At 37.6% G+C, this 19,482-nt stretch overlaps 2 protein-coding genes across 8 annotated transcripts in view; one reads left to right on the forward strand and one right to left on the reverse strand.

The window, feature by feature from the left end:
• Positions 1 to 158: 158 nt before the first annotated feature.
• The window catches only part of inpp4b (inositol polyphosphate-4-phosphatase type II B), a 163,354-nt gene continuing 144,030 nt past the window's right edge, over positions 159 to 19,482 (reverse strand). For 5 of the 6 annotated variants that reach the window (XM_079421359.1, XM_079421361.1, XM_079421360.1 and 2 more), the window contains 6 exons: positions 11,413 to 11,539; positions 10,408 to 10,548; positions 10,197 to 10,294; positions 7,127 to 7,239; positions 6,759 to 6,913; positions 1,746 to 1,955 (listed from right to left, as the gene is read on the reverse strand). In XM_079421359.1, coding sequence (XP_079277485.1) covers positions 1,778 to 1,955; positions 6,759 to 6,913; positions 7,127 to 7,239; positions 10,197 to 10,294; positions 10,408 to 10,548; positions 11,413 to 11,539 — 812 coding nt within the window. In that variant the 3' untranslated portion in view covers positions 1,746 to 1,777. Of the gene's footprint in view, positions 916 to 1,745; positions 1,956 to 6,758; positions 6,914 to 7,126; positions 7,240 to 10,196; positions 10,295 to 10,407; positions 10,549 to 11,412; positions 11,540 to 19,482 lie in introns of those variants that run through there. The other variant, XM_079421363.1, reaches the window with a different exon arrangement.
• LOC306872675 (uncharacterized protein) lies at positions 16,529 to 18,735 on the forward strand. 2 transcript variants are annotated; one of them, XM_079421365.1, is made up of 4 exons: positions 16,529 to 16,658; positions 17,251 to 17,501; positions 17,838 to 18,257; positions 18,369 to 18,731. In XM_079421365.1, the coding sequence occupies exons 2-3, from the start codon at positions 17,354 to 17,356 to the stop codon at positions 18,248 to 18,250; spliced, it is 561 nt and encodes a 186-aa protein (XP_079277491.1). In that variant the 5' UTR covers positions 16,529 to 16,658; positions 17,251 to 17,353; the 3' UTR covers positions 18,251 to 18,257; positions 18,369 to 18,731. The 2 variants fall into 2 exon arrangements, with proteins under 2 accessions (XP_079277491.1, XP_079277490.1); XM_079421364.1 differs by having other exon boundaries at positions 17,838 to 18,735.

Raw genomic sequence — 19,482 nt, forward strand, 5'->3', positions numbered from 1 at the left:
GCACACCCAGTTATTCTGATGCACACCCAGAGTCCCGTTTCTGGCTACGCTACTGGTTGGCAGCACATAAAGAGCATATTATGCAAATCTCAGATTAATGCACAATGAGTTCAAACTGAAGGCTGTTATGGAAATAGCCTATGTCCAAGAAACATATTAAAAACTGAAAGTGAAATGGCTTTATATACCAACACAAATATATAAAAAAAAACACCGTACACATTTTCAGAAACACCTCAGTACAAAAACAGAGCAATAACTAAACACTATCTATGGTCATGTAATGAATCTCAACTGATCCTCAAACGGTTTACTTGGCATTCAAAGCTACATATTCAGACAATTCCTGTAAATTGCTCGCTTTGATAGAAACATTTGTACACATTTGACAATTCACATGTAAATAATGTATATTTACTATAGTTTACATTTAGTATTTTTAGATTATTTTTAAATAGTGCACTGCATTCTTTCTTAAAACCATAAAACAAGAGTATGTCCTCTTCCGCAGGCCTTTTTTTAATATATTAAACAAAACACTTTTCTGATATATACATATATCAGATATAACAACACATATGTACAGCAGGGTCCAAAAGTCAAGAGACTGTTCAGTAAAAATGGGTATTTGTATAGTATTTGGTTTTGCTGCTGTCATTAAAGCATTATTTAAAAAATAATATATATATAAAAAAAATAACATTTTGAATCCCTTTCAATGTTGACTTTTGAACCCTACTGTATATATAGTATGATATGAGTAAAAATAATAGTGCTGCGTTTCAGGAGTCCACCTTGCCGTACGTCCCTTCGGGTGGCCGGTAGTATTTGGGAAAGGCCATCAGCTGGAGCATGTTGAAAGCGTATTTTCTGCACTTTATATTCTTTTGCACATTCTCAATCCGGCAGCCTTCTCTGATGAGGGGAAGATGAAAAAGAAAGAAAAGGAAAGATAATGATGATAATGATAAGGATGAAATCATTAAAAGGCCTCAGTGTTTGTACCTGCATGTTAATATGCAAAGCATGAGGAAACATGATTGTACTGAATAAATGACACTTCAATTATGAAAGCATAACACAACAGATAACTGTGACATTCATGCTGCATTTAGAGCGTCACAAAAAAACAACAAACACATCCTCACTTCCTTCTAACAAAAAATCATGTGCAGCTTCTAAAATGCTTTCCATTTGAGGTCAAAATAGCATTCCAAACCCGTATGGGACATTGTGTTTCACAGACGAAATAACATAAGGGTGGAAAGACATGAGTCTGAACCATTAAATATTACCAAAATCTTTAGTAGCACGAGTGCTCAAAGTGAAACTACTTATTTTGTTAGTAGTTGTATAACATTAAATTCCTATGGAAGCCTGTTTCCTCCATGGGATAAAAAAAAAAAAAAAAAGGTTTCTTACAATTAAGACATTTTTATTTCACAATTGTAACCTTTTCTCTGAATTGCGGGATATCAACTTTGAATTCAGAGAAAATATTCAGAATTTTGGGATATGAACTAAGAATTCTGAGAAAAAAAAGTCAAAATTGCGAGATATTAACTCAGAATTTAGAGAAAAAGTCTGAATTGCGAGACAAAAAGCTGATATCTTATTTAGCTTTTTTAATTCCTTGGCAAAAAATGGCTTCCTTAAATACCCAGAGACATAACTTCCGAATGAAAATCAGAAATCAAAGTGTTAGTCGTGAAGACAGAGCGAACCACTCGAAGCAGTAAGAAGTTAGACGCAGCTCAGTTATGGCATAATCAGCAGTTTATTGGTATTTTGCAAGCAAAAAAACAAGACTTAAAATGAGCCACACCACCAGCAGGTGGGAGCTGACAAGCAGAAGGGCAATTGGATAGAAGTGGCGGGACGCCGGCTTGTTAATAGCTACAGAGCCCGCTTCAGGGTCGTCCCACTGGGCAACCTCTCCCTGGGCCAAGAGACCGCTGAACGGAAACGAGAGAGAGACAGAAGCAAACACACAAACACATTCAACAAGACGTTAGTTTAACAGGTCAGTCCACACACACAAACAAGCTCAAGAAAAGGTTAATTGGCTCATCCAAGACTCTCACACAAAACCATAATATATGGCAAAAATAAAGGCAAATGGTGACAAATTCATAAACTTGTGTGCAGAAGGAAATATCATAAGCAAATGATTCTCATTAAATTCATGCCCATTAATGGCTGCTGAATGTCTGTGTTTTTCCACCGATGCAGATAGAATAGCAAACTACAATAGTGAGTCTATTGCGGAACAGCAAGTAATCAAATCTGAGCTGAATGTTTTGAGAGAAGCATATTGGGCAATGCAAAAATAATACAAATACCTTTCTCTTGTGTTGTGCACAAAAATAAACATACAGGGCAAGACGTGTAGTCTGATTCACAAACAAATGAGACCTTTAAACGAATCAGTCCAATAGACTGACAAGTGTGACCCTGGACCACAGAACCAGTCATAAGTAGCACAGCTATATTTCTAGCAATAGCCAACAATACATTGTATGGGTCAAAATTATAAATTTTTTCTTTTATGCCAAAAATCATTAGGATATTAAGTAAAGGTCATGTTCTATGAAGATATTTGGTAAATTTCCTACCATAAATATATCAAAACTCAATTTTTGATTAGTAATATGCATTGCTAAGAACTTCATTTGGACAACTTTAAAGGTGATTTTCTCAATATTGAATTTTTTTTGCACCCTCAGATTCCAGATATTCAAATTATTGTCTCTCAGACAAATATTGTCCTATCATAAACCATACATCAAAGGAAAACTTTTTTTATTCAGCTTTCAGATAATGTATAAATCTCAATTAAAAAAAAAAATTGGCCCTTATGACTGTTTTTTTGGTCCAGGGTCACAAATCAGTTGCGCATTCATAAGTTATGAGCATCAGCTGAATCGTTGCTGATGTGCTAAACTGGGAAACTAATTACCATTTCAAACAGGTTTCTCAAACACTGCCTCACAAGTACTAAAATAATCATTAATGGATCATTTTTTACTGTGCAAATATTGTACTGAAAACACCTGTCAATCAAAGCTGCGTGTTCATATTACATGCCATTATACGATGTAAATGTAAAGGATTTATATTTTAAAAAAAAGTATGTTAAATATGTTGTATGAATAAAAAAATCCAGTATTGTATTTCTAGATGCACACAAAGGTGACCTGCACCTTCAAGAGCAACAAAAACTGGTATTCTTAAAAGTTTTGATAGGGATAAAAAGTTTTGTTTTTGTCTCAGATTTACCCAATATCTCATTGAAATGTCACAGTTAAGCCATACAGCTGAGTGAATGCCACACAGCTTGACATGCATCCACATTAATCAGCACATGTGTCAGCTCAACCTCCTATTTTGGCTTTGAACTATTTCCGCAGACCGGTTCTGCTATGTAAAATCAACAGGCTTCTCATCTGCCACTGCAAAACAAACAAACTCAAAGCCTTCAGGGCTACAACACCCAACACTACTAAGAATATCGCCCATCTGCAGGCACTTCACATATGCCATGAGCATCTTTAAGAGGATCTTTGTGGGGTTTTGGGAAAAAAATGTGCAAATCATTTGCTTATTTTCGCTGAAAAGTACGTTTATGCCTCATATAATATTTTAAATGTTCAAAAATGAGTTAAATGCATGCTGAAGACAACAGCAATGAGAAAGTATCTTTCCATGCAACATTGTGTTCACAATTTCAAGTTTGACCTTAAAGGAGAGCTGAACTAAACTAGATGCTGTTTGGTTGAGCCAGTGTGTTTACATAGGCGGCAGGCTATACTAATATGCCAATCACAGCGAAATGACTTAATCAACGCTTGAGCACATTTATCCTGATGCAGTGTCGAGTCTTAGCACATACGTCAAGCCATTTAGCAAATGAATCACATTTTGCCACCGAGTGAAGCAGCAGATGGAGGAATGTAAATATGTGAAAAGTAAAGTAAATGAATGAGATTAGTCTAATCCTCCAAGCTCAAATCATTTCTTGGTGTTAAATGGGTACATTTTAAAAACATTTCATTTTTAATTTTGTGGTGGCTTTTGTGGTGAACAGCAGCAGCGTTCAGCTCTGTCTGAAACAAATTAGGACTGAAACATAAGTATGCAAATACAAGGGAGACTCCACTCAATATATTCCTATGGACTTTAGTGTTGACAAGTGATAAAAACAAACAGCATGCACAAATATTGGGTAAAATACTATTTTTAGCAATACTTTAAACAACATTTCACAGTCATTTTCTGGCATATTTGCCTTAGTTAACCGGTACAGCCTGGTGACTGCATTTGACTTAATGATTGCAAGTTGACGAGCAGGAAGGGAATAAAATGGACCTAGGGCTCAATGCTAGGGATTTTTTCAGTGGTTAAAATTATTACTTGCCCTGTTAATATTTTCACTAGCCTTGCCACAAAATTAATAAATAAAATATTAAATTATCAAATTAGATTTTTGTATTCTAATAAATAAACTTGACACCAATATTTTAGATACCAATAAAATTGTACAATTCTTGATTTTAATGTTAATACCACAGAAAAACATTAAAAAACAAGTGACAGCCAGTAAATACGAACAAATTGTTAGAAATAGCAAAATTAAATATATAGCACAAAGATAGAAATTAAATTTTACTTCAGTTTTTAATGTTTGTAGGCGTTCAGGTACAGAAATTGAATAATTACTTTTAAATTAACATTTGCATATTCTTCACTCTGCGTTGCACCTTTATTTTTCATTGCCATTTGAAATGAGTGGCAAGGCAACCACTGCATTTTAATCATGAATCAATCCAAAAAAAAAAAAAAAAAACACGTGCAATGCTTGATTTATTTTAGGTTGCATAATTTCAAAATCTGAAGCAAAAACAGAATGGTGTGACTTTAGCTTTGGGAAATTATGCTATGTGAAACGGAAACAGCAGCAGGGCTGAATGAGATGCAATTTCACTCTCTGACAGCAGGTGGCGCTTATGGAACAGTGACAGCGTTTCCTTGGTTGCCGCTGTAAACACTTATTTAAATGCATTATACAGAGGCAAGATGAAAAGAAAACGCCATGAAAACAACCAGTTCCCCTCAGAAACACATTCATCTTAACATTAATCCTATATTTTGCGCATCATGAATCTTGTTCTGCCTGTTATGGTATTTTCTCCTCTTAGCGTCTGTCCTCAGCATCTCTGGCCTCTGTTAATGGCCAGAGATGCTGACAGACTAATTATAATAATAACGTAATATTTCCACACAAATGGCATTTGGGAAAATGATTGCAAACAGTGCAGTTTGTGTGCACGGAACAGAAGATGCTCTAAAATAAAAACAAAAAATGGCCGGTCGAACGGGTGCATGTAGGCTACTCCACTGTAAAATTATTCAATATAGATTAATCATTGTTAAAGCTACAAAGTTACTTGCCAAGACGGGTTTTTTTATACTATTGTATGTATTTGCCCATTCAGGCGCAAGAAAGACGCTGAGAGAAACTCAATTCAGAGTTGTGGCTATCACACGCTGTTTACACAGAACACCGCGCGCGAGTACTGAATGGAGTTGATGAACCAAATCCCTGATATTCCATGACTTGGACAAAAAAATACATACAATTCCCTAACTTTCAATGTCTGGAATAGATCTTTTAAAATTCCATGATATTCCAGAATTTCCATGACCCGTGGGAACCCTGCACATATTTTAGTTTCTGTATCAGTTCATCGTCACCCATAATTTACAATGGCTTGGATTTCAACTAGCTGTGAGAGATCGGTTTCAGAACAAACATACAGTGTTATTTTAATGAATCATGGGTGAATGTTTTTTTGTGCACAACACAATCAGATGCACTGGTATTGGGTTAACATCTAAGACAGGCTTGTTATCAGCATTAGATGTTAAATGTCAAGTGTAACGTTAATTGTAAAGGAATAGTTCATGCAAAAATGAAAATGTGCTGAAAATGTTCTTATCCTCAGGTCATCCAAGATGCAGATGAGTGTGTTTCTGCATCGGATCAGATTTGGATAAATATAGCATTACATCACTTGCTCAGCAATGGATCCTCTGCAGTAAATGGGTGCCGTCAGAAGGAGAGTACAAACAGCTGATAAAAACATCACAATAATCCACAAGAAATACACACCACTTCAGTCCATCAATTAATGTTGTGTGAAGTGCAAAGCTGCATGTTTGTAAGAAACAAATCCATCATTAAGGCATTTTAACTTTAAAACATGGCTTCTGGGTAAAATACGAATCCAGTGTAACGGTTCCTTGAGTAATAAAGTTCATGTCCTGCACATTAAAATCCACCAACATATTTATTTGGAGCTGTTTTGGACTTGCTTGTAAACAGTGTTTGATCTGTGCATATTTTTCTGCTGATTCAGACAAGATGACTTTTTCACTGAAGCAACCAAGATTATGGACAGAGGACTTTGAAATTAAAAACATCTTGTACATAATGCAGCTTTTCACAAGACATGAATTGCTGGACTGGAGTGGTGTGGATTACTTGTGGATGTTTTTATCAGCTGTTTGGACTCTCATTCTCACGGCACCCATTCACCGCAGAGGATCCATTGGTGAGCAAGTGATGCAATGCTACATTTCTTCAAATCTGATGAAGAAATAAACTCATCTACATATTGTCATTTCTGGGTGAACTATTTCTAAAATGCATGCACATATGAGGAGGACAGATCTACGCAGAAATGGGTGGCGCTTACCTCCGCATGCAGTCCAGAGCTCGCACAAAGTAATCTTTATTGAGCTGGTGCTCGTCCCTCAGCAGAGCGCACTGCTCCAGCGTCACTGACATAGATGTCCTATCTTTGGCACTTTTACAGCTGGTGAAGCGGATACCATTCATCCGTCGACAGACCTGAGGAGACATGTGACATCAATGGTTGTGTATATACAGGTCACATTTAATTAGCCAGTAGTTTCTCTCTTGAAACTCATGAGTAGGATTAAAATCTCTTTGATCTCCTGACCGTAACATTGTTATGTAACCTAATGTTTCACAAATGTGAGGTTATGGAATAAATTGTACACACTTCCTGCACAGACTCAATGACCTCAAACTCATACTAACCATTCCCGCAAGCCACAGGATCTCCACATTCTTTCTCTTCTTAGTTACTACATTCTGGCCGAGGGTGTCGAGCAGTTCCTTGATGTCTGTCTGTGTCTGAAAACACGGCAGGCCTTGGGAAAGAAGAGACAAAAAGAGCAGACACTTGAGATGTCATACATCAACGGGTTTAAAGATGGCTTGTTTGTCCCTGTATTGACAAGCACTAAAGATGAGATTGAAAAGTCTGGGGACATGTTATTTTTCTGATAAACAGAGAGATGGAAAGACGACAAGATGTGACACGCTGCAATGCAGCTTGGCATTCGTCTGCTGGGAGCATTCATCATCCGGAGCCGTCACGCTCCATAGACGTGATTGACATATCAGAGAACAATAAATTCATGCACTCAAATCCTCCAAACACGAGAGCTGCACTTGACACAAACACTGCAGGAGTGTCGCATGAATGCCCATCGTCAGAAGTTGGTCTAAAAAACTAAACCAGTCGACTGTAGGATCTCTTTGTTTTTTTTCGTTTTCAGAAATAACAAAACAAGATATAAATCTAGACTTCAATATGAAAATATATTAAAACATTTTCCTGGTTTGATTTCAATCTCTATCAGCCCACTATCAAAGTTTTACAATGTGTGTGTGTGTGCATATACAGTGGGGCAAATAAGTATTTGATGTACTGCCGATTTTTCAAGTTTTTCCACTTACAAAGCATGGGGAGACCTGTAATTTTCATCGTAGTTACACCTCAACTGTGAGAGACAGAATATAAAAAAAATCCAGAAAATCACATTGTATGATATTTAAATAATTAACTTCCATTTTATTGCATGAAATAAGTATTTGATCACCTACCAACCAGCAAGAATTCTGGCTCTCACAGACCTGTTAGTTTGTCTTTAAGAAGCCCTCCTATCCTCCATTCATTACCTGTGTTAATTGCACCTATTTGAACTTGTTACCTGTATAAAAGACACCTGTTCACACACTCAATCAATCAGACTCCAACCTCTCCACTATGGGCAAGACCAAAGAGCTGTCTAAAGACACTAGGGACAAAATTGTAGACCTGCACAAGGCTGGGATGGGTTACAGGACAATAGGCAAACAGCTTGGTGAGAAGACAACAACTGTTGGCGCAATTATTAGAAAATGGAAGAAATTCAAGATGACTGTCAGTCTCCCTCGGACTGGGGCTCCATGCAAGATCTCGCCTCGTGGAATATCAATGATCCTGAGAAAGGTGAGAGATCAGCCTAGAACTACACGGGAGGACCTGGTCAACGACCTGAAGAGAGCTGGGACCACGGTCTCAACGGTTACCATTAGTAACACTACACCGTCATAGATTAAAATCCTGCAGCGCACAAGGTCCCCCTGCTCAAGCCAGCACATGTCCAGGCCCGTCTGAAGTTTGCCAAAGACCATCTGGATGATCCAGAGGAGGCATGGGAGAAGTTCATGTGGTCAGATGAGACCAAAATAGAACTTTTTGGTATACATTTTTTGGTGTTTGGAGGAAGGATGGGTACAATCCCAAAAACACCATCCCAACCATGAAGTATGGGGGTGGAAACATCATGTTTTGGGGGTGCTTTTCTGCAAAGGGGACCGGACGACTGAACCGTATTGAGGGGAGGATGGATGGAGCCATGTATCGCGAGATTTTGGGCAACAACGTCCTTCCCTCAGTAAGAGCATTGAAGATGGGTCGTGGCTGGGTCTTCCAGCATGACAATGACCCCAAACACACAGCGAGGGCAACTAAGGAGTGGCTCCGTAAGAAGCATTTCAAGGTCCTGGAGTGGCCTAGCCAGTCTCCAGACCTGAACCCAATAGAAAATCTATGGAGGGAGCTGAAACTCTGTGTTGCCCAGCGACAGCCCCAAAACCTGAAAGATCTGGAGAAGACCTGTATGGAGGAGTGGGCCAAAATCCCTGCTGCAGTGTGTGCAAACCTGGTGAAGAACTACAGGAAACGTCTGACCTCTGTAATTGTAAACAAAGGTTTCTGTACCCAATATTAAGTTCTATTTTTCTATTGTATATTTCATGCAATAAAATGGAAATTAATTATTCAAAAATCATACAATGTGATTTTCTGGATTATTTTTATATTCTGTCCCTCACAGTTGAGGTACACCTACAATGAAAATTACAGATCTCTCCATCTCTCCAAGTGGGGAAACTTCAGCAAGAAAAAAGAAAATCGGCAGTGTATCAAATACTTATTTGCCCCACTGTGTGTGTATGTATATGTGTATATATATATATTCATATACATTTATTTTAAATAATTTAACTGAAAAATCTTTTGTAACTTTTGCAATTTTTGATACAAGTCCCATTATGATAAACTGTAAATCTTTTTTTTTTTTTTTTTTTTACAGTTACAGTAGTTAATTTTAGTTCAAACACAACAGTCTCATTAATCTTTTTTATTATGGGTGAATCAGTTCATCCTCATAATTAAAATAAATAAATGAGAAATTAGTAATAAGAATGTTGCATAAATGTTTGTAACAATCTTTTTTTTGTTTATTTATACATGTGTGTATTTTTATTCCCTTATTGTTTATTATCTGTGTGTTGTCTCTGTGTACTGGAAGCTTGTGACACTAAAACAAACCCCTTGTATGTGCAAACTTGGCAATGAAGCTATTTCTGACTTCTTACAAAAGAAAGTAAAAAGTTCAATATCAACATCAACAATTTTTGTAGTACACAATACCAAGTTGATAACTAGTTTCTAAATAAACTGTTTCCAATGTTTGAATAAGAGTAAATGCCATTGCACACTGAGTCTTAAATTTTTGCGTGCATTTTTCCGTATTCGTCCTCCTTTCCTATCAAAATGCATGCTACGGCTGCGAAAACGCAGAAAATGGAACCTGATCTGAATTTTTTATGATGGACGAAAGTTTCGGAGGCAGTGTGTAAACGTGATTGATACACCGTGAGGTCGTATTTATTTTTCAACGTGTGAAAATTTCGGACTCAATGTGCAATGACCTTAACTGATCAAGGACTAGATGCAATATAAAAAGCTCAGTTTCTTGAATGATGAACTTACATTCAGACGGCACCGTGTTGGTTAAGGATTTATAATAACCTTCTAGAATCTCGAAGTTCTTCTGGTTTATTCTCTCCTGTAAAGATATGTCACCAAATCTGAGAGGGAGACACAGAGAGAGCACAAGCATCATGTTCCAGCTCAGACACGCTGCACCGAGCATTTACGCTTGTAGGGATTGTATTTCATTTCAATCAGTCAGTGCTTGTACCTCTCAGCGATGGTTTGTTGCTCGTTTATGCCCACATTGAAGAGCACGGGCAGCACGCGTAGTGGCTTGCCCTCGCGCAGCTCATCCGGGAGCGTTTGGAAGGCATGATGTGGGAGAGGCACCTCGACAGTGTAACGGTCTCTGGGACAAAAACAGGTTACATTTCCAAACTCTGTCAACTCCAGCATGTTCCCACAGCTTCCATTGGAAAATTCCTGACTCGTTTTGAGACTCATTTTAGAGCGACTGCACTCACAAAATGCATACACAGTGCATTCCATACCATTCTCTAAGTTTGGGGTCAGTAAGATTTTGTAATGGTTTTTAAAAGATGTTTCATATGCTCATCAAGGCTGCATTTACTTGTTCCAAAATACAGTAAAAACAGTAATGTTGTGAAATATTATTACAATTTAAAATAACTGCTTTTTGTGTGAATATATTGCAAATTGAAATTTATTCCTGTGATGCAAAGCTGAATTTTCAGCATCATCTTCAATGTCACATGATCCTTCAGAAATCATTCTAATAGGCTGATTTGCTGCTCAAGAAACAACTCTGATTATTATCAACGTTGAAAACAGTTGTTTTTTGGGGAAACTGTGGCATATTATAACATTGCAACATTAAACATGTATTTACTGTCTTGATCCAGTCAGTGCATTCATGCTGAATAAAAGTATTAAAATACCAAATTCTATATATTAATTATTTCATTAAAATATTTATATATAATTTTATAATATAATGTAATTCATATAAAAATGTAAAAAAAAAGAAAAAGGTTATTTAATATTTTAGATCAGTACATAACTGGAAAATATGACTGACTTAAATATTTATTTCCATTTCTTTTTTTCTTTTGCTTTTAATAATTGTTGTCTTTATTATATAGGATGGTAAAGAATTGACAGTAAGTGATATGAGAGATAGAAAGAGACAGAGTTTTTAGGATATGAAGGTTCCCTCATGTATGCTCATGTGTGTGTGAGGGGTCTCTCTCACCGTCTACCGCTGACGGTGGGCTGCAGGCTGACAGCTTCCTCAGACACCGCCTCTGTGATCCTGAAGGTCACTCTGTGCAGGTCACTGATCCCCACCTCCATGTCCTCCAGCATCCCTATTTCCTCACCTGAGTGACAAACATCTGTGTTACCACAGCATATACCAACTATCTACATGAGGACATACTACAGACTTCTTCTGACTAAAAATAAAGATGCATTTCTGTTCTAAAACTTAAATTGCCATGCAATATAAGCACCCAAACGCATATTGTACAAATGCATAAATACATCTAGTGAATTGGTTTAGTGGGTAATATCATTTGGGGAAAAAAATAAATCTTCAATTTTAACTTTATGTTGTTTATATTCTCCAGGTTGTATATCAGTTTAGTATAAGTTCTGCAGTGATTAGTACAAGCCGTGGGTGAAATGGGTGATTTCCAAAAAGATGAAGGCAAACCTCACACAAAGCCCGACCACAAAGCCACCATCCACAAAAAGCTGGGAAACTGAACATGTGACTATAACATTTGGTAATGCCATACTTGACCAGTTAAGCTCACATAAAAATAACTGGTTTATAAGAATGTTGTCTCTAATCTCAAGGTCAAGGCTGAAACTAAAACTAGAACTAAAAAAAATCTTAAAATAAAACAAATGTTAACTGAAGCAATATATAGCACAAGATAACTATGAAATACAAATGAATAAAAACTACACAGGAATATTAAATAAAATAAAAATGCCAAAAAATACTAAAACTTTCAATAAAATTCAAAATAAAGAAAATATAAAGATAAAACTAATTCAAAATGTTAATAAAAGCTACAATAACACTGCCTAACTAGCCTGTTTAAGCAGGAATGTTGATTGCGGAACACGCTGTACCTGATTATCTTAAGGCACAGGTATTATATCATAACAAGCGTAATTCTCTTCTGGGAACACAGTTGACACAGTAATCTCCCCAATGGCATTACCTCAACAAATTAACTTTCTCAGTTCAGCAAACAATCACAGTCATTAAAATCATAAGTCATAAGTCATTCAAACACACTTCATCAAACAAAACCAACATCCTCCAGTGCTTCACACTGCAAGAGCAGTGAACTGAGGTCAAAACCCTCATTGTGTTAAGATGCATGTTCAAACACTTAACTGTAATCTGCGATCTAAGGCACATGTACAGCTGGAAGTGTGTTTATTGCGGGAAACAGCAATCATATGCAGAGAAATAAAGAGAAAAATAAAGCATTACGCCACTCGAGGCTGAATTACAGTCATTTTACCACAGGTACGGAGTGCCAAAACAATAGTAAGTTAACGCACTGATCCTTAAGATCTGATCCTTACTGTCACTTATGGAATAAATCTACAATAGGCTCTTTTTTGCACATGTTTTGGGAATGTCCAGTGGTGGTTCTTTTTTGGAAATTTGTATGTTTTTAGACTACTCCATTCTCCAGTTGAATGCTTATCAAAAAAGGACCTAATCAGCTGCAAGTACTATTTTGAAGTTATGAATAGAACCATCCACTCCCACAACTTTTACTTGGCTATCATCCTTCAGTGATATTGTGTTGCTGCCAGGCTTATCGGCGCAAAGGACAACTACATTCGGAGTTGGACAAATATTGCTGATGTTGGTAGAGAGGCTGAAAAGTTGACATTCCTACTATGCTTATCTGACTTTTATTTCTTCCTTTCTTTTATTTCTTTCTCTTTCTCTGTACAAGTGGACGGCTTCATGGTATCTGTTTGCACATAGGTTTTTTGAACTGTGATATATTTCTGAAGTGAATCTAAATCTGAATAAAAATGTTGATCATTAAAAAAAAAAAAAAAAAAAAGTTCAAACTGTTCTATACAGGTCCACTGAAAACAGGAAGACAGAGCGGCATGATGTATATCGAGCTCCGCCCTTTTTTAAATAGCCAATAGCATTTTGTTTAAATCATAGCTCACCACTGCAGCAGTTCGCATGGCACAATGCGAAAGCAGATTTCATTCTCCCCAATGGAAAGCATATTTACAATGAATTGTTCCCTATAGCCTATGTAGTGCACCCTACAGAAAACAGTAATTCTGTAAACAAGTGACTGATTTCAGCTACAACTTCAGTTTATCCACATTGGTGGAAGTGAGAGATTTCATACAGAATGCTGCTGGAAAGTTTGTGAACCCTTCAGAATTTTCTATATTTCTGCATAAATATGACCCAAAACATCATCAGAAGTTTATAAAATTGATCCTTATGACTGGTTTTGTGGTCCAGGGTCACATACAGTGCTGCTTGAAAGTTTGTGAACCCTATAGAATTTCATATAAGTCCTGAAAGTAGACAAAGAGAACCGAATCAAACAAGTGAGAGAAAAATCTTTTCTTTGTCATTTATTTAATCAGGAAAATGATCCAATATTGCATGTCTGTGAGTGGCAAAAGTTTGTGGCAATCTTGGATTAGCAGATAATTTAAAGGTGAAATTAGAGTCCATCTGTGCAGAGGTGTTTTCAGTCAGTGCAATGACTATCAAATGTCAGTACGTGACCTGTTTGATTCAAAGAACGGGGATCTATCAAAGTCTGATCATGTTTGTGGAAGTGAATCATCTCACGAACAAAGGAGTTTATTACTGAGGACCTTGGAAAAAGAGTTGATGTTGCTCACAGTGGCGGCTCGTGGGTTTTAAAATAGAGGAAGCACACTGATTGCTCTGGGGATCCTTGCCAATTAATATTATTAACGTATTTGATTAACCATTTTAAAATGGCTTTTTGGTTGCTTTTAGTCAGAAAACATACAGAAAAGGACTCATACAGCAAGATATTATAATTTCACTTGCCTATCACTTGAAGCAAACATCCATCCCTTCTTAAAAGTCTGTGTTAAAAGAGAGTTGCCTGTTGTGCCATTTATTTAAGCCGACTGCTGTAGCCAACATCCAGTGTTCTCCCTTTATTTTTAATTTGTAAATACACTGTTTGAATGACAGCTTGGTAAATCTGTTGGTGATCAAATATTCAATATTGCTACTCATCATAAGTAATTTACTTCGTACACAAACAGCTCAGCGGGAGACGTTCAAACTAATATCACATAATTTATGTCTCTATAATGATTGGTTGATATACCAGAGGAGGCTAACCCCTTGCAAGGTTTCTTTTCTCAACGCTCCTCAGCGCTGAAAGTGAACACTCGATGCTGAGATCCCTCCTCTTCTCTATCACTAAGCGGTTGTAATTACATCAGCAGATTCAGCACATTCATGTTTTGCGAGAGAAGCGTCTCGCTGCAGCCTACAAGATCCAGGGGGCGTGGTTGGATCCAGAGCCAACTCCTCCCACCTTACATATACCTAAACCTACCTATCTCCACCCCCTGATCCTTAAACCCACCCCATCTCCACCCCTAAACCTACCAATCTCCCCTAGATGTGGATCCAACCATGCCCACTGGATGTTGTGGAAAAAATACATATTTTGAGACATGAACTGAAATGAATTATTAAATCATCCTCCTCCCATTTTCACCTCAAAATTTTCGGAAGCCTGTGCCTCCCCTCACGAGCCGCCACTGGTTGCTCATCAGGCTAGAAAAGGTTACAAAACCATCTCTAAAGAGTTTGGACTTCACAAATCCACAGTCAGACAGATGGTGTACAAATGGAGGAAATTCAAGACCACTGTTACCCTCCCGAAAAGTGGTCGACCAACAAAGATCACTCCAAAGCAGAACGTGTAATAGTCTGCGAGGTTGCAAATGCTCACAGGGTAACTTCTAAGCAACGAAAGGCCTTTCTCACATTGGCTAATGTTAATGTTCATGAGCCCACCATCAGAACACTGAGTAACCATAGTGTGCATAGCAGAGTTTCAAGAAGAAAGCCACTGTTCTCCAAAAAGAACATTTCTTGCTAAAGATCATGTGGCCAAGCCAGAGGACTATTGGGAAAGGTTTAATGGATGGATGAAACCAAAATAGAACTTAGTGGTTTAAATGAGAAGCTATTATGTTCGTAGAAAAGAACACACTGCATTCCATCTTAAGAATCATATCCCATATGTGAAATATGGTTGTGGTAGTATCATGGCTTGGGCCTGTTTTGCTGCATCTTGGTCCGGACAGCCTGCCATCATTGATGGAATTATGCCAGCAAATTCTAAAGGAAAACATCTGTTTAGGAACAGAGTCTCAAGAGAAAGTGGGGCATGCAGCTAGACCAGGGGTTCCCAAACTTTTCCATTCCACGACCCACCTAGACAAGTATAATCTGGGACATTACTATAAGATTAATCATAATTAAAAGCATAATACGGCATAAATTAAGTATTTAAGAAATTTACTTTTGCAATGGTTAAATAAATGTTCAGCTATAGCTTCAAAAGATTGTTTAACTTTGGGATGATATGGCAAGGCAATAATATGGAAATAATAGGAAATTTAGTAAATTCTGTTATGCTAGCATGTGGAAATGTTTGTATAGTGTTACAATTAACCCCACATTTATGCCCCGCTCAACCAGTACATGTGAAATGTTTTTGACAGACAGTTTATGGATTAAATGCATATGAAGGAACGAAAACAACAAACTCTTTACATGTCTTTACAAAGATACAGCGCCGAGTTCAAACAGACGATAGAAATGAATACCTGAAAAAGTTTTCGCAACATTTGAATTTTCCGGTGTATGCAATCTCATGCAGAACACAGCGCAGTGAAGTGAGTGAGTTTTTTCTCATTAATAATGCGGACTGAGCATTTTAATAATGAACCGTCGCTCTGAGATCCTCACTGTTATTACAACTCGCGCGCGCCCGCGCTTCAAAACACGCAATGCATGTTTTAAATCCCGGCGTTTGCGTTTCGAAAATCGCACTGAGCAATATCGCAATTCGTAATCAGTGCCGATCCTAGACTTCTGGGGGCCCTACGCAAAAATGTGAAAGAATGGATGAAACGCATTTGTCCCCGAACCGCGCTCACGGAAAGCGCTTGAGAGAGAAGCACCCGGCTGCAGCCTGCAGATTGAGGCGGGGCTGCACCTGGGGCGGGGCTGCACGTGTCGCCCCGCCCACAATGCTTCTCATTGGTTAGTGGCAAAGTAATGACGTAGATCGAGGCGGAGCTGCAACTGGGGCGGGGCTGCACATCTCGTCCCACCTACAAGGGTTCTCATTGGTTAGTGGCGTCAAGTCATTACGTCGATTCTAGCGGTTTTTCATTTACGTTCTTCTTGGCTGCATGGTGAGTACAGGCGAGCTACGTCTCTTGTCTAATTTGTTTAATTACAATTTTTAATTCTGAAGTGCCGTTTAGTGTGTTGTTAAAAGGAAATGTAAAGTAGTTTCAAAATAAAATCGCATAACTTTACTCACTCAGCCATGTCACGCAAGGTATAAAGGTCTGCTTTTAAATAACCAGGTCTGCGTTTCCCAAAAGCATGGCATAATGCTGCCTTCACGTTCTATCGGAAATTTTATAATTCTCACTATTGAAGTTGTAATTACGAGCTCATCCCATTAAGGTTTTGGAATGGGAGGGCGTTCATGTGCAATATTTACGAGAGCACTTGAAGGCAGCATTAGAAAGTTAGTGTGTGGTTTTAGTGGGATTATGAATTTGATATAGTGTTCCCAAAATAAGCCCCTTAAAAATAAATACAGTGGCAAAACTGAACCAGCAGAAGTAATATAGGACAAGTTCAAATTAACAATGGCTATACAAATTTATTGTTTTTCTGTGAATAAAATGATTAAATGTTAATTATTTAGATATTATTATAATAATATCTAAATAATATCTAATACTGATTCTCTGTATTTCCTTCTGTTTGCAGATCCTTGTCATTGTCATCCCCACCCCTCCATCTCTCCTCTTTTTTTGTTGTTCCTCAATTTATAACCCAAAGGCTCTTTTAAGATCCATTACCCCTTGCAAAAATGCACAAAACGGTGTTAAGCAAGGGGGAATGTGAGCAGTATTTAAAAAGCTGCACTAGTGAGTGCCCATTCTGCAGTTACTCCAGTATGCCAGAACTGATGTATTATCACATCAAAAATCACTTTCAGTGGGCAGTTCAACATCATGGTGAGTTTAACTGTCTTTTGCTTATCTCACTTTATTTAAAGTATAATATGGTGCTGAACCAGCCAGCAATGCACTGTGCATGCTTCGGATTTAATTGCTTGTGAATTTGTAGAAGAATATTTAATTTTAAGGTTCAGGTAAACTTAATTTTCTGCATTGCGCGCATTGACCATGGGTCTTTGTTGCTGAAATCACAAATAAATGTGCTTGCACATGGATGGTGCTGATGAAAATTCTGTCTTGCGACTGTCCACTGTCCAGAGCAAAATGCAAACAAGTGAAGGTTAAATTTAGGCAATTTTCAACAAACTTATTTTCTTTTGTTTGCCCTTTCAGATTTCACCATTTTAAAATGTCGGGCAAAGTCCCACTTTCACTGCTGCTATTGTTCAGCGACTGTAATAACTCGGGCAAATTTGCTGAAGCACATTGCCACCCATGCTTCACCACCAACCCAGCCTCGGTCTTCCTCGGCCCAGCAGACGCCGCCTCAGTCCTCCTCGGTCCAGCAGACGCAGCCTCAGTCCTCCTCGGTCCAGCAGATGCCGCAGACGCAGCCTCAGTCCTCCTCGGTCCAGCAGAGGCCGCCTCAGTCCTCCTCGGTCCAGCAGAGGCCGCCTCAGTCCTCCTCGGTCCAGCAGATGCCGCAGACGCAGCCTCAGTCTTCCTCGGTCCAGCAGACGCAGCCCCAGTCTTCCTCGGTCCAGCAGACGCAGCCCCAGTCTTCCTCGGTCCATAAGGCCTCATGAGTATAAGGTTGACTTTAAGTAATCTTGCTTCTTGCTTTTTCTAAAGCACTGGCATGGCTAACATAATCTTAGATGTGCATATGAAAGAGTTCTGTTTTGTGTGTGTTTTTGGATACAGGTGTTGTGAACTGGGGAAAATGGAGTGAAACATCAAAGGCTGAATTGCGGGTGCCTTTTGAAAATAAAGAGTGTAACACCTGTAAAACCTTGTTCAAATCCTGCTCAGGTTTTAAAGGTAATGGGAAGCGTGGTTACCTGAGAGGATGCTACGACAGCATAGAGGACCCAGACTGCTGTTTCATGTGCCAGTAAAGTGTATAAAGAAGGAAGGTTTAATGATTAAAGGAGATTAAGTAATAAAGGAAGAAAGTGTGTAAAGGATGTTCATGTTTAACCAGACATTTATATGTACAAAAAGATGTGTTATATACAAATGTACAAATTTCACCTTTCTTTATCAGAATTAAACCGTTTCATACCTAAATAAATAATTGTCTTGGCATGTTATTCATATACAAACAATGCTGATATTTTTACCATAAGATTTTCATTATCAAGTAAATCCATAAATTATTAATTTGGTAACAATATGGTTCATTAGTTAACATGAACTAATAATGAACTGCACTTATACAGTTAACTAACATGAACAAACAATAAACAACAGTATTTTCAATAACTAATGTAAACAAAGATTAGTAAATACAATAACAATTGTATTGCTCATGGTTGTAGTTCATGTTAGTTAATACATTACTGTTTAATGAACCTTTTTGTAAAGTGTTACCATTAATTTTAATAACATCTTAAGGCATGACACTTGCTGAGAATATTTAACTTTTATTTAAATGTTAATAATACATGTAACAGTAAAGCATATACTGAAATTAAAATAAAAAACGACCATAAATAACTTGTAAGTGGTAAATGACCAATACACATGAATAGAAATAACTTAAACTTAAGTTGTAAATAAACTATATTTGTTGGCATTGCGACTGCAATGAAGTCAAAAGCAGTAATTGGATTCTTGCTTGGAAATGTACATAAAATGAAATGTTTTCCAAAGATTAACAAATTTACAATGTATTGTTTAATACTATATAAATTTACCAGGTATAAGTAATTAACGGGTTCACAGGTTTGTTTTATATAATTATGTATTGCTACCAATTATGTTTCAACCGCATTTCCTGTTTACCGCGGCGTCGACGTCATTACTTTGCCACTAA

The sequence above is a fragment of the Barbus barbus genome (assembly GCF_936440315.1).
Source record: "Barbus barbus genome assembly, chromosome: 7".
Taxonomy (NCBI): Eukaryota; Metazoa; Chordata; class Actinopteri; order Cypriniformes; family Cyprinidae; genus Barbus; species Barbus barbus.